Genomic DNA, 14,064 nt, shown 5'->3' with positions numbered 1-14,064 from the left:
TTCATGTGGGTTCCTTTGGATCACTCAGCCAGCCTCCCTCAGTTTAGCTGGGAAACAGGGATCGGCACTCCTGCTTTCTCAGTGACCTCCCCAGGTGAAGCTGATTCCTCTCTTCGGGTTCTAGACTCGCACTTGTCAGGCATTTACTGTGCACAATGCCCTGAGGGGCTGATTCACCGCACTAAGGATGCGGGTCTCCCAGCCAAAGTACTGACAGCATCCCCTGCGTTCCCACAATAGCAGCTGCACAGAGCAGATGCTCCAATCCTCCTGTGTGGCCAGGCTGGCACTTTGGGACAGAGTTCCCGAATAACAGCTTCTGGACGTCTCCTGCCCTCCCCTCCCCGAGCCCCGGCTGTGAAGACCGCATCTGGCTGGAAAGGATGGCATGGGCAAAGTTCGGACGTTTTTCTCCCACTTGTTTCATCGCTGCCGATCTGGAACCGAAGGAAGGCAGGTGCCTTTAGAGAGGAATCTTATTGTGCTCCCCAAGAATGCAGAGGAAAAGCAGAGCTAATGGCAGACCTTGAAGTATATAAAAACTTAAGTCCAGAAAAAGGTAAGGGGGTCTTTGGCGCATGCCGGGAAAAGTGCAGGGTTCTTACGGAGGGAGGCGGCTTGTCCGTCTGGTGTCGGTCTTTTTGTATTAGCAAAATGACTGAAAATGATGAGGTTGCTCTGTACCCTTCTGAGAAGGCATAAATGATGCATGTGCTTATTTTCAGGTTGATGGAAGAATAAGGACAGGCAAGGGGTTTTCTTTGTAAAATGTATGTCTCTGTCTCTCTCTGTGTGTCTGTGTTTTAATAACACGATGAACATGTTGAGTATTACAAGTAGCATGACATATATCCAACTGTTCACTGGCAAAGTCTTTCATATTTTTAAGCTTCAAATCATTTTAAAAATAATCTGTATTGAGACAGATAGAAATCTCCATTGTCCGGTAGTTGTAATCAATAGGTCTTAATTTAAATTATTGACAGTCTGGACAAATTGACCAAGAAAGGTATATTGCTGTCTATGCATCTACCTCATCATTTCATGAAGGAAACTTTCTACAACAATAGGGAAATGGGTGGTGCCTAACTTGCTGCAATTAAATGTAATTGGGGTTAATGAAAGTCATTAATGAGGCTCATGATCCGAAATGGGACGAGGATTCAGCAGAGAAAAAAATGGAGGAAGAAACTATGTCTCATTCTTATGTCCTGTCTGTCAGAATCAGGTGGATGTGTTTTGAAGCATGACATGGAATTTTAATAGCTCTGAAGTTAAAAATCCACAGAAAAGAGAGTAAGTGTTCCATACTGCTCAAAACCATTTAAATAACATGTCAAGAAAACTTAGCTGCATGAGGTGATCTAGCTAAGTCCTTTGAAGCTGCTGTTCACATCCATTGATGGCAATGGATCTTTAGCATGTTATGACTTATTGGTCTGACATCCAAAGGAGATTGGGAATTTTAAGGCACCATCTTCAGAGTCCCAGCCTTTAGATTTCTGAAATAAGGGGAGGGGATTCTGGATATTCATTTTCTAATGGTTCTCTGCATAGCCTGAGCAGACCGTCTAAGAACAGGGCTGAAATTGGTTCGACTTTGACAGAAAGGCTGTTTCATGGAGAGTTGAGTGTCATCCTCATCCCAAGACCTGTTTTGTAGTGGAATCCCTTGTGTCTATCTGCACCAAACTTGGGAATAATGTGATTTATATGGCATTTCATCCACTCTTTTGTGAAGAAAAGGAAGGCAGGATGATGAGCATTACTGCTAGATTCAAACTAGAGCTATTGCCTTGTAAAAGAGGGGCTTGCTTAAATCTTTTAGCAAAATGGAGACATTTAGATTTCATTTTTCTGTCACTTAAGCTGTTAGAAGTTGTGATGGGATATGACGGATGTGATATGAAGAAGATGAGTAGGATATAAACTGATTTCTAGGCTATCTTTTCATATAGGGATATTCTTATGGAAACTTCTGGTTGATAAGGGATTTTTTTGAGCAAGTAATTTTAATGATGTTTTGAAGTTGCATTTTAAGGAGTGGGAATTTTCCATGACTTGATTCCTCTCTGTCTGTCTTTTCACTAAGTTCTTTTCAGCAAGGAGAAATCAATTCTTTTAGAAATCCCTCTCACCCCCTAGGATCCAAATCCTGGGTCTCTTTTATGATCAATCTTATAAAATATGCTGCTCAGCTGTGTTGTAGACTCTTGTAGAAATGATGGATTTATAACTCAACAGCTGAATGATTTCATCATAATTTGATCATCACAATGTTACTATGAATTATAACTGAGCTAGAATATCAAAATTGAAGTATTTTCATTAAGAGCCTGAAAAATGAAAGGCATGATTCCTTGTTCAGGAATTAGAGCTCATATTCCACTTCTATCATTTGCTAACTGGGTAATCTTGAGTGTTCATTTAATCTCTAAGGGACTCAGTTTCCCCACCTGTAAAATGAAGGTTTTGGATTAGATGAGTTGTAAAATTATTATTCTAATACAACAAAATGCTAGTCATAGTAGCTTGATCATATTTTAAAAATTGGTCTTGGTCTCATTTATTTTATTCATCTCCAGTTTGTCAGTATCAAAAGGTCTTGACGAAATATTTTCAAGATCTCATGGATGAGAATAATGTGTATTTCTTCTTCCTTAATGATATTTAGCTTTTGCTTTTTAGTGAAAAGGAAGAAAATCTTTTGGGGGAACACTTTAGAGTTAAGTCAAAATGCCTTCATTCTTTAATCATTTGTTCACTATTCATGTATCTAAATATTAGGTGGGGGGTTGTGCTAGAAGGATTATCTGGTCCAACCATCACATTTTGCAGTTGAGGAAAATAAGGCGTGGAGAGATGAAACACTTTTGAGTGATTTACCTCAGTCATTTTTTAGCCAGAGATACCATTAGAACCCAGGTCTTTTAACTGATTGTAGTTTCTACAACATGACATGGTCTATACCTGCAAAAAGGTGAAAAATTCAACTACGTGGTCTCGTAGGGGATGCCCAACAAGTAGTTGTTGATCAAGTGATATATCACCTTACTTTCTTCCAAGATTCTTGGTCTAAATCAAGATAAAGTCTGCTGGGATAAACCTTCCTTGGTTGGGATGGGATGGGATGGGAAAACACCATCCTTGTGACAACCAAGAGCTCACCTTATATAAAACATTTTATATATGTCAGCCATTATTATTATTATTATTATTTTAGATAGTATTGTATGGATGCTCTTTTTTAAAACATCACTATCACTTTGCAATGACTTTCCCATCCTTTGGAATCTTTTCTTGTACAAATAAGTAGATTCAAGCAAAATGAATCTACATATTGATCAGTCTGAAAAAGTAAACCTCATTTCTCATCCACACTCCTTCACTCTTTATAGTGAAATAATGCATTACCTTTAGTCTTCTGAGGTCTCTGTAGGTTATTGCATCAATCAGAGTTCTGAAGTCTTTCTTTCCTTAAAAATAAATTGTTGTTGGCATGCTTTTGAAATACCATAGAATTTCTCCCATATCCCTTTCCTTCTTCCCTCCCAGAGAGCCATCTCAAATGTCAAATATTTCTAAAGGAGAAAAAAGAAAAGGAAGAGAAAAAATAGTCAGTTTGATCCATATGTTGAAGGAGTCTGACGTTATCTGCAATGTCCAGCACTTGGGGACCTGCTACCTGCAGATCAGGTTGCCTTCTCATAGTTCTTCTTTGGAGCCAGTCTTGTTCCTAGCAGTTTTGCATCATTCATTTTGGTTGTTTTGTGGTTCTTTCCATTTGCATTGTTTTAGTCTTTGGGTGTATTGTTTTCTTGGCTCTGATTACTGCAGTCTGCATAAGATCTTGTATATCTTTCCATGTTTCTCTGCCTTTGTCATTTTTTTGTCATTTCTTATAGCACAGTAATATTCCATCACATCCATGTACCACAATTTGTTTAGTCATTCCTCCAAAGCTGAGCAATGACTTTCCTTCTAATACTTTGCTGTCACAAAAAGTATTAGTACAAATATATTGGTGTATCTATATCCTCCTTGGGGTATAAACTCAATAGTGGATTCTCTGCGTCAAAGTGATGGACATTATCACTTTATTTGCATAATTTCAAATTTCTTTCCAAAATGATCATATAACTTCACAGCTCCACCAATGATGCACTAGTTTGTTTCTCTCTTCTCACATCCTCTCCAGCCTTGATGTCTTTTGTCGTTTTTCCAACTTTATTTGTGAAGTGAACTCTCACAAAGTATTTTTGATTCGCATTTATTGATTCATGTGGTTCTTGTTATTGTTTGGTTGTTTTAGTCATGTCTCATTTTTCATGATCCCATTTAGAGGATTACTTTTCATGATCCCGTTTAGGGGATCCAGTAAAGATACTGGAATGGTTTTTGCCATTTCCATTTCTGGCTTACTTTACAGATTAGACATTAAAACCAAGCATGGTTAAGTGACTTGCTAGGGTCACACAGCTAGTAAGTGTCTGAAGTCAGATTTGAACTCTGGAAGATGACTGGCAGTCTATCCATCGCACCACCTAGCTGCTTTTATGTGACTTAGTGGTTTGTAATTCTTATTCTGAGAATTGTTTGTTCATACCCTTTTGCTACTGGGGAGTAGCTTTTGGTCACACATATATACATAAAAATTATATGTATGAGACATATATGGGTATATTGATTGTTATAATTTTTATATCAAATGCCTATCTGAGAAGTGTGATAATTTTTTCTAAAGTTTTTCAAAGATTTTTCCAAGCTTTTTCCATTTTGGGGGTTTATTGTTATCCTTACATTTGGGCAAGATGGAGGATTGAAATTGATTGGGGAAATATCGATGAGGAAAATTTCTTTATTAACATAGATCAGCATCTCTCTTTTTAAATAGCTTTTTATTTACAAGTTATATGCATGGGTAATTTTACAGCATTGACAATTGCCAAACCTTTTGTTCCAATTTTCCCCCTCCTTCCCCCCACCCCCTCCCCTAGATGGCAGGATGACCAATACATGTTAAATATATTAAAGTATAAATTAAATACAAAATAAGTATACGTGACCAAACCGTTATTTTGCTGTACAAAAAGAATCAGACTCTGAAATAGTGTACAATTAGCCTGTGAAGGAAATCCAAAATGCAGGCAGGCAAAAATATAGGGATTGGGAATTCAATGTAATGGTTCTTAGTCATCTCCAGAGTTCTTTCAATGGGCGTAGCTGGTTCAGTTCATTCCTGTCTATTGGAACTGTAGTTCATCTCAATGCTGAAGATGGCCAGGTCCATCAGAAATGATCATCATATAGTATTGTTGTCAGCATCTCTTTTTTTGCAGTTTTTTGCTGCAGAGAATTGACATGTATGTCGAGAGATGGAATGACTTGATGATCAAGGTTACACAGTTAGTATTTGTTGGATGAGAAGGTGTAGAGGGTCGGAATTCTGGAGAAATACTTGAAAGAAGGATACTTACAACAAGGTGTGAACTCAGTGGAATTGATGAGATGTTGGTTCTCTAGTTTACATATTCTTAGTACTTAGTAGGTGGTTCTCTAGTTTACACATACACAGTGTGCTGTAATGATGTAATCATACCAAGGTATTTAAGGGCTGAGAGGACTGGAAATGCTAGGTTCCATCTTTGATCATTCTCTTAGTGGCTCTCCTGCCTCCTGCAGTCCTCCACCAAGATCAAGGTTGGTCCCAAGATCTTTCAGAGAGCTAGTCTGAATATTGCAGGAAGGAACCTAGTTTTTCAGCTCTCTGTCCACTGTACCACTCTGCCTTTCAGTGTTGAAAGACAGATTTTATGGAACTTTTTAGTTTTTCTTTTAGTTTCTCTGAATGAGCTGATCACTGATTTATCCTTTTTCTTCCTTCTGATGGAGAGATACCTCTAGAGAATTTGTGATCTATCTCATCATATCCATAACTTTGAAGATTGAAAACTTCCTCAATCTTTAGCCAAATGAACTCTAGTAGAATAGAAACTCCTTGTGGACAGGGTTGGTTTTCCCTTATGAACTACCACCCTTGTAACTTCAGAGCCACCCATATTTCTGGGGCATGTAGGAGACACTTCCTAAGTGATTATTAAATGCAACCAAATTGAATAGAATGTAGAGAATTGGGCTTTCTAAGTGCATATAGACTGGACTTGGGCTTTCTGCTCCTGGTTAAGCTTCCTTGCAGATGGTTACTTTTCACTTAGACCTCTTTTTTCGTTGATTAGAAATTCCCTTCTTCAATGAAGAGTGACACTTTCTCAGCAACTTGTATTCTTGAAGAGTCCCCTAGAGTAAGGAGAATGTTAAATGATTGACTGACGGTCCACGCAGTCAGAATGTGATGGAAGTGGGCCTTGAATCCAAGTCTTCTTGGCTTTGAGGCTGTCTCTTCACTATGACACATTTTGCTTCTGTAAAACGTGCTTTTATTTATTTCTTATCTTATAGTAGCAGTAAATTGGCCATGACAATGTTATTGATTTGATATGGTTTGAAAATGTCTAATTTTGTCACATTGGAGACATGAGGATCCTAAGAGGTCATAGAGAGATAATACGGTGAATATCCTCTGCCCCTTAAATAGAATTTAAAATTTAAAGTGAATGAAGCCATCATTGGGATGTAGATATGAAAAGATACCATGCCTTTGAATGACTTTTTTTTCCCCAAAAAACTTCTTGTACCGACTTTGGTGCTTTTTAGTTTTGAAGAATAATTGGATCTTCTCAGGTGAACCTTCATGCTCATTGGGTAGAACATTGGGTAGTGTCATGGCATCCATTTCAATCCATCTAGCATTTATGAAGGGCCTGCTCTGTGATAGCACACACATGAAATCAGTCCCTGTCCTAAAGAACTGTTAGTCCATGCAAATGTGTAATATAATACATATAAAAGGTAATGCAACGTGCTTTTAATGAGACTGGGAGCTCTGGAAATGGGGGAAGAAAAGAGATGGCTGAGCTTTGAAGGGATCTGGGATTCCACAAAGTGGTTCCAAAGGAGAGCATTCTTGTCCTGTAAGGACAACTTTACACAAATGAATGGATGTATGTTTCCATAAGCACAAAAGCAGGTGAAGAAATCTCACTTATATGAATAGCAACTAATCCAGTTTGGGCTGGAATAAAGAATTAGAAAGGAGAGTATTGTGAAATAAGTCTGGAAAAAATAGATTGGTGGAAGGTTGTAAAGATCCGTAAAGGACAAATAGAGGAATGTGTATTTTATCCTAAAGGTAATAGGGATTCACTGATGCTTCTTGAGCAGGGGAGTAACAGATCTAAAAAGTGCGATGTTTGTGAAAAAGGAATATTGAGTTTGAGAAACCTATTGGACATTGACACTATCTAATAGGCTTTGGGTGACAGGGTTTAAGAAGAGGTTATTAATGTCAAATGCAGAGAAGTCAAGGAGGATAAAGGGATGTGTGTGTGTGTGTGTGTGTGTGTGTGTGTGTGTGTGTGTATACTTGTTCTGGGAGCCAAAAATAAGCAGAAGGCTCTAAAACAAGGCAGAATAGTTTTTGGAGAAATCAGCAAACATCCCTTTATTTAAATCTGGTTTTATGAAAAAGCAGATGGTAAAGGGGCTCTGATGGGAGCAACAGAAAGCCAAAATTTTCGATGATAATATTGTTGATCCGTAAGATTTAACAGCAGAAGGGACTTTAGAGATCATCTATTCATTTTACAGATGAAGAAATGGAGGCCATGGGAAGGGCCTGCTCTGTGATAGCACACACATGAAATCAGTCCCTGTCCTAAAGAACTGTTAGTCCATGCAAATGTGTAATATAACACATATAAAAGGTAATGCAACGTGCTTTTAATGAGACTGGGAGCTCTGGAAATGGGGGAAGAGAAGAGATGGCTGAGCTTTGAAGGGATCTGGGAAGGGAACTGATTTGCCTAAGATCTAAATATATGTACACCTGTGTACATGCCTACATATACATACTCATAAAGTAGCTGAATTAAGATTCTAATTACAAATCGAATACTCTTTCCATTATATCCACCTGCCTCTTATTTTTAGATCAGATGGAAATTTATTTTTCAATTATATCTCAATATCCTAGCTATTATATATTGAATTACTGTGAATCACAATTTAAAAAAATTCCTCTTCTTGTCATTAGACTAAGGATCAGAAGCCCAGATTCAGATTTTTGCTCCCTGTTAATTTCTTTAAATCTTTTCATGATGTTATTTGTCTTGCCACTTCCCATTAATCTCTGAAAGAGTTATATAAGTCTGTAAATCTTCAAAGATAGACACTAAAAACCATCACAGTGGATGCCGTGTGGTGACTGGAGCCAGGATCTGCCTCCTCCCTTTCCTGAGCTTGTAGCAGAATGCTTTGCTCTGGCTCCCAAGACATACCGACACTTAAACCTTGCTCTGTCCCTTGCCCAAATCACCCAGAAGATTATAGAGTTGCCATTCTGCTGGGAGGTAGGTTGATCAATACCGGGTCTGTGATTAAACGCTCAGTTCCCAGGGAATGGGGGCCACGCTGTTTCCTCGGCTATGTCCCTGTCTTGACTTCTCCTCTTTTTATATAGAAGCCTAGTTCTATGGAATCTTTCTTTTTTTTAATACTTTAGGAGACAGTTCATCTGTACCTGGGGACTCATCAAGAATAATAATAAAGATTTTTATATAGTTCTTCAAGGTTTACAAAGCAGTTTACATATATTATCTCAACTAAAGGATCTCTATCTCTCCATTTATCATATTAAATCCCTCTTCCTTTTCTCCTTTCTAGTCCAAAGACAATTCCTTTTACTGCTGATAATGATGATGATCATCATCCTGCTGTATACGGTTCTGGTCAGACATGCTGTATTCAGTTCTGCTGGAAATATTTTAACTAGAACTGGAAGCGTCACTGAGAGAAGAGAGCTTCCCAGGATCCTGCTTTTAGACTGAAACTAAGAAGAGATATAGGTGGTGGCCAGCGTCAGGAAGTGATTGTTTTGCTAATTACAACCTAGACTAGTACGTGTCTGCCATACTGCATTCGGTCCTCGGTTCAGATTTTAGCCAGGACGTTGAAAGAGCCTCCAAAGTGACCAGTTTGGTGAAGGATCCATAGAAGGAACTTGGAATGTTTAGCTCATGAGGAACATGATGACTGTCTTTAAGTTTGTTATTTAGTAGAGAAAAGGGACTTTTTTTTTTTTTTTTATCCCAAGGAATTAAATTAGGAGGCATAGATGGTAGATAGAGCATTTATGAAGGACCTTACACGTTCTGACCACTGAGCTCTGCACTGGGAATTTAAATACAAGCAGGGTCCCTGCCCTCAATGAGTTTACATTTTAATGGGGACAAAATGACACCTAAAGGATGCTGGGATGGGTTGATGTAAATCTAAAGACACAGTAGATAGACTGCAGTTGTAAAATAAGCCAAAAGCGGGCTTAATACAGCCCAGGGGATCAGGGGTAGAGCCCAAGTTTCTGGTGGGATGGAGATGGTTGGTGAGTAGAGCTTTGGGAAGTGGTGTGAGATCTAGGGCCCGCTCCCTTTCTCCCCTCATCCCCTATCAGGATGACTGTCACAGAAAGACAAATCTACATAGCTGTAGGAAATGACTTCCTAATTATGAGAGCTCCCCAAACAGAGAAGGGCTGCCTTCGGAGCTATTACCTTTTCTTTTACTGGAAGTCCTCAGTATTAAAGGCTACAGGATCACTGATTAGCCAGCTGTGTGGGAGAGGCATTCTTGGGCAAGTAGAGGATTGCTTCATGGCTCATTATGAGATTCTGTGATTCTGAGATACCTGCACAAAAGGCACAGAGAAGCAAGGCCGTAACATGTATGTGGGTAGTTTACATGTTATGGAGTATAGATAAGTGGTTAAACATCATATACTGTAAGGTTCTGGTTGACTTTCTGGAGGTCTTTGGTCCAGCCTTTGTTTCAGCAGAGTAATCACCACAAGAATAGCCAGGGATAAAGTCCAAAGTTTTTACTGTCTCCTTCACAGACTGTCTCCTTCACTTGGGGCCCGGCCAGCTTTGTGGAGGCCCTTCAGATGGGCCTTGGTCTTGGTGGAGGAAGCAGGAGGACAGGCCAGCCTCCAGTCCTCTGTCTTCTCCTATCTCTTAAATACTCTGATCTCTTAAATACTCCATTACACTTAAATCTCTTCATCATACTGAGAATAAGCCAATCATTATATCACTAGGGAACCATTATTTGTTGTAAGATTAATTCAATCATACTGAACCAGAGAACTGTTAATCACCATGTTAAACTAGATAATCATTGTCTCAGTAATTCCACTGACTTAACACCTTGATGTAAGAATCCTTGCCTAAATATATTTCTCCAGAGTTCTGGCCCATTACAACAACACACACACACACACACACACACACACACACACACACACAAAACATTCCTCATTAGCCGAGTATTCATTAGGGAAATACGGTCGCCCTAAACACAAGCTCCTTAATTTTTACATTTTAATCTGCTCTAATCTTTAATTTGAATACTTTAATTTGAATCTAATATGTGCATCTTCTCTCCTTCTTGGCTTTGAGGCACCTGAAAATGGAGGATCTTTCTCCTTTTTTTCAAGGCTGACCATAAAGGTTGAATCAAACTGATACCCACCAGGTGCCTGCTCTTTGCTCAGCACTAATCTGAGCAACAGGGAAGATGCAAAAGACAGTTTAATTTACAGAGAATTATTGAGCATTTATCAGAGAGGAAGCACAATGGAGGATATGACAAATAGCCGATGACCAACATTTACAGAACGCACTAAGATTTGCAGAGTGCTTTGTTTACATTTCCTTACTTGATTAAAAAAATACAAATATGTCAAGCTGCACTGGGAGATGATCTTTGCTCTCAGTGAGTTTGCAATAGAGTGGAGGAGCTCCCTGAGATCAGGCAGCCTTTCTTCCAAGGCAGCTTGGACTTGACGATAGAGCGCTGGGTTCAGATCCTGGCTCCAAAGAATTCTAGCTGTGTGACCTTGGATAAATCATTTTAATTTCTTTAAAGCTCTGTTTCCTCATTAATTAAACAGGTCTGACCCAGAGTTCCATCTGTAGGATGGTTTCTGAACTGGAGATAACAAGGGCTAGTTTGTCTGAGAGACTCCTCGGGTTGTGGCTGTGTCGGTTGGCGTGGTCGGGATGGAGTGCTGGGATTGGGGCTGGACCAAAGATGTGCGTCGGTAGCTGGGCATTTGGCAGGAGATGCAGCAGGAGCGAAGCCTCTGAGATGGGGATAATAACAGCAATAATAGCTAGGATTTCTGCAGGTTATAACAAGTTGTATGTCTCCATGTTTTGACTCCATACAACCTTGGGAAGTGAGTAGTATCATTAATTGCATTTTAAAGATGAGAAAATGAAGGCGGGCAGAGATTAAGTGACTTGCCCAGGATCACCTAGCTATACTGGGGGAGTCCAGTGTTATTATCAGCTGTGCCATCTGGCTGCCCCTAGGAATGATTAAGGACTATGTTGGAGGGAGAACAGGAAGGAGAGCAGGCTAATGAGAATGGAGGGTTTGCCTTGGCAAGTAGTGGGAGATAAAGTTGGGGCTAAGGAAGATTATGAGGAGGCCTTGAATGCCAGAATGAGGAATAAGGGATTGATCTCTGATCAATCACTACACAAGGATTTATTAAGTGGCCACTGTGCAAAGAACTGGTTCTAGGTTCTGGGGATACAAAGATAAAGCAATTGAAGTGAGTAGAGCCATGAGAACATCGCACGTGGTAACAACAAGATTATACGATGATCACTTCTGATGGACATGGCTCGTTTCAACAGCGAAGTCATTCAGGCCAGGTCCAATGCACTTGTGATGGAGAGAGCCACCTGCACCCAGAGAGGGGACTGTGGGGACTGAGTGTGGATCACAACATAGCATTTTCACTCTTTTTGTTGTTGATTGCTTGCATTTTCTTTCTCATTTTTTCCCTTTTTGATCTGATTTTTCTTGTGCAGCAAGGTAAATGTGGAAATATGTATAGAAGAATTGCACATGTACAATATATATTGGATTACTTGCTGTCTAGGAGAGAGGGTAGGGGAAGGGAGAGAGAAAACGATTTGCAACACAAAGTTTTGCAAGGGTGAATGTTGAAAACTATCTATGCATATGCTTTGAAATTAAAAAAGAAGCTAAAAAAAATTAAAAGCAAAGATAAAACAATCCCTGCTTTCTTTTTCCAGTTTTATGTGTGTGTGTATGGACCTATATATAGGTCCATACACACAAATACATATATATATATGTATATATATACATACATATATATATGGTTAAATAATATTTTATTTGTCCAAATACATGCAACATTTCAACTGTTGCAAAATCTTGTGTTCCAAATTTTTCTTCCTCCCTCTCTCCCCAAGTTAGCAATTTAACCCTTCAAAACATATTTCTATATTGGGAATGTCGTGCAAGAAAAATCAGATCAAAAGAAAAGAAAATGAGAAAGAAAAACAAGCAAACAAACAATCACCACCACCACAAAAAGGTGAAAATCCTGTGCTGTGATCCACATTCAGCCCCCATATTCCTCTCTCTGGGTGCAGATGGATCTCTCCATCACGAGTTCATTGGGACTGGTCCGAATCATCTCCTTGTTGAATAAATCCAAGTTCATCAGAGTCGATTATTGTATAATCTTGTTGCCGTGTACACTGTTCTTTTGGTTCTGCTCACTTTAATCAGCATCAATTTGTGTAAGTCTTTCTAAAAGGCCTTTCTGAAATCAGTCTGCTCATCACCTCCCATAGAACATGAACATTTCATTACACTCATATGTATATAATTTTAATTGAATATATTTTATTTTCCCCCAATTACATGTTAAAACATAAAAAAAATTTTTTTATAAGTTTTACTTCCAAATTCGATTTCTCCTTCCATTTTCATATTAGTCATTTTGTACAAAAAGATTTAAAGGAAAGAAAGGGAAAATAGCCACTTCAGTCTATATTCAAATATCAATTCTTTCTCTGCAGGTGGAAAGCATGCTTCATCATGAATCCTTTGGGATTGTCTGGTATCATTGTATTGCTAAGAGTAGTTAAGTCATTCACAGTTCTTTATTGTACAATATTGCTATTTCTGTGGACAACATTCTCCTGGCTCTATTTACTTCACTTTGCATCAATCAATTCATGGGAGTTTTTCAAATAACTTACACTGTTTGGGAACAACACACACACACACACACACACACACACACACCCCTGAATAAATATGCCATGTGTACAAAGAGAGTATAGTATGATTTTGGGGGTGGGGAAAGCCTATTGTCATGATGGAGGGGAAGGGAATCAGGAAAGATGTTTCATCTGGGGAAGAAGTGAGGAAGAAGCATGTTCTGATTTTGGGAGCTTGAGGGCTCATTTGTGCAAAGTCCTAGAGATAGGAGATTGAACTTGATTATGTGTCAAGAAAAGCAAGTGGGCCAGTTTGGTTGCAATGTAGTTCTTGCATACCAAAAATGAATAATATGTAATGCATACCAAGTATGAATAATATGTAATGAACCTAGAAAAAGAGCAAGAGTCAGATCATGAAGGATTTCTTGGGGGGAAATCATTGGAATCGTTTTTTAACAGGGGTTTGAACTGTTCTTTAGGCAAAGGAAGGGAGTCTGCATTGGAAAGGGAAGGGGTTTGAGGCAGGAAGACCAGCTGGGAGGCTGCTGAAATAGTCCAGGTGGTGAGAGGCTTGACTGACTTAGTGACTGGAGAGAAGTAATTGGGGAGGGGCTGGAAGGTTCTTGTGCTTCTGAGAAACTGATTCTTGAGGGAAAGGACCCTGCAAATACCTGATAAATTTGTCCATGCTCCTTTCTTCCTTTATAGAAGGCTCTAGAGTCAACTAGATGGTGTAATAGGTGGCGCACCAGTCCTGGAGTCAGAGGGATCTGAGTTCAAATGCAGCTTCAGACACATAATACTGTGTGATCTTGGGCAAGTTACTTAACCCTAACTGCCTCAAAAAAAGCAAAAGCAAAGAAAAAAGAAGACCCTGACTGTGCTCTCTCCAGAT

The 14,064-nt window shown here is 39.1% G+C and overlaps 1 protein-coding gene across 2 annotated transcripts in view; it reads left to right on the top strand.

Moving 5' to 3' along the window:
* Window positions 1–272: 272 nt before the first annotated feature.
* Window positions 273–14,064, top strand: part of PLCH1 (phospholipase C eta 1) — a 152,182-nt gene continuing 138,390 nt past the window's right edge. The window contains exon 1 of one of the 2 annotated variants that reach the window (XM_031957553.1): window positions 273–559. In XM_031957553.1, coding sequence (XP_031813413.1) covers window positions 517–559 — 43 coding nt within the window. In that variant the 5' untranslated portion in view covers window positions 273–516. The remainder of the gene's footprint in view (window positions 560–14,064) is intronic. The other variant, XM_031957554.1, reaches the window with a different exon arrangement.

This window comes from Sarcophilus harrisii, chromosome 3, assembly GCF_902635505.1.
Source record: "Sarcophilus harrisii chromosome 3, mSarHar1.11, whole genome shotgun sequence".
Lineage (NCBI taxonomy): Eukaryota > Metazoa > Chordata > Mammalia > Dasyuromorphia > Dasyuridae > Sarcophilus > Sarcophilus harrisii.
This window is presented reverse-complemented; position numbering and strand designations above follow the sequence as displayed.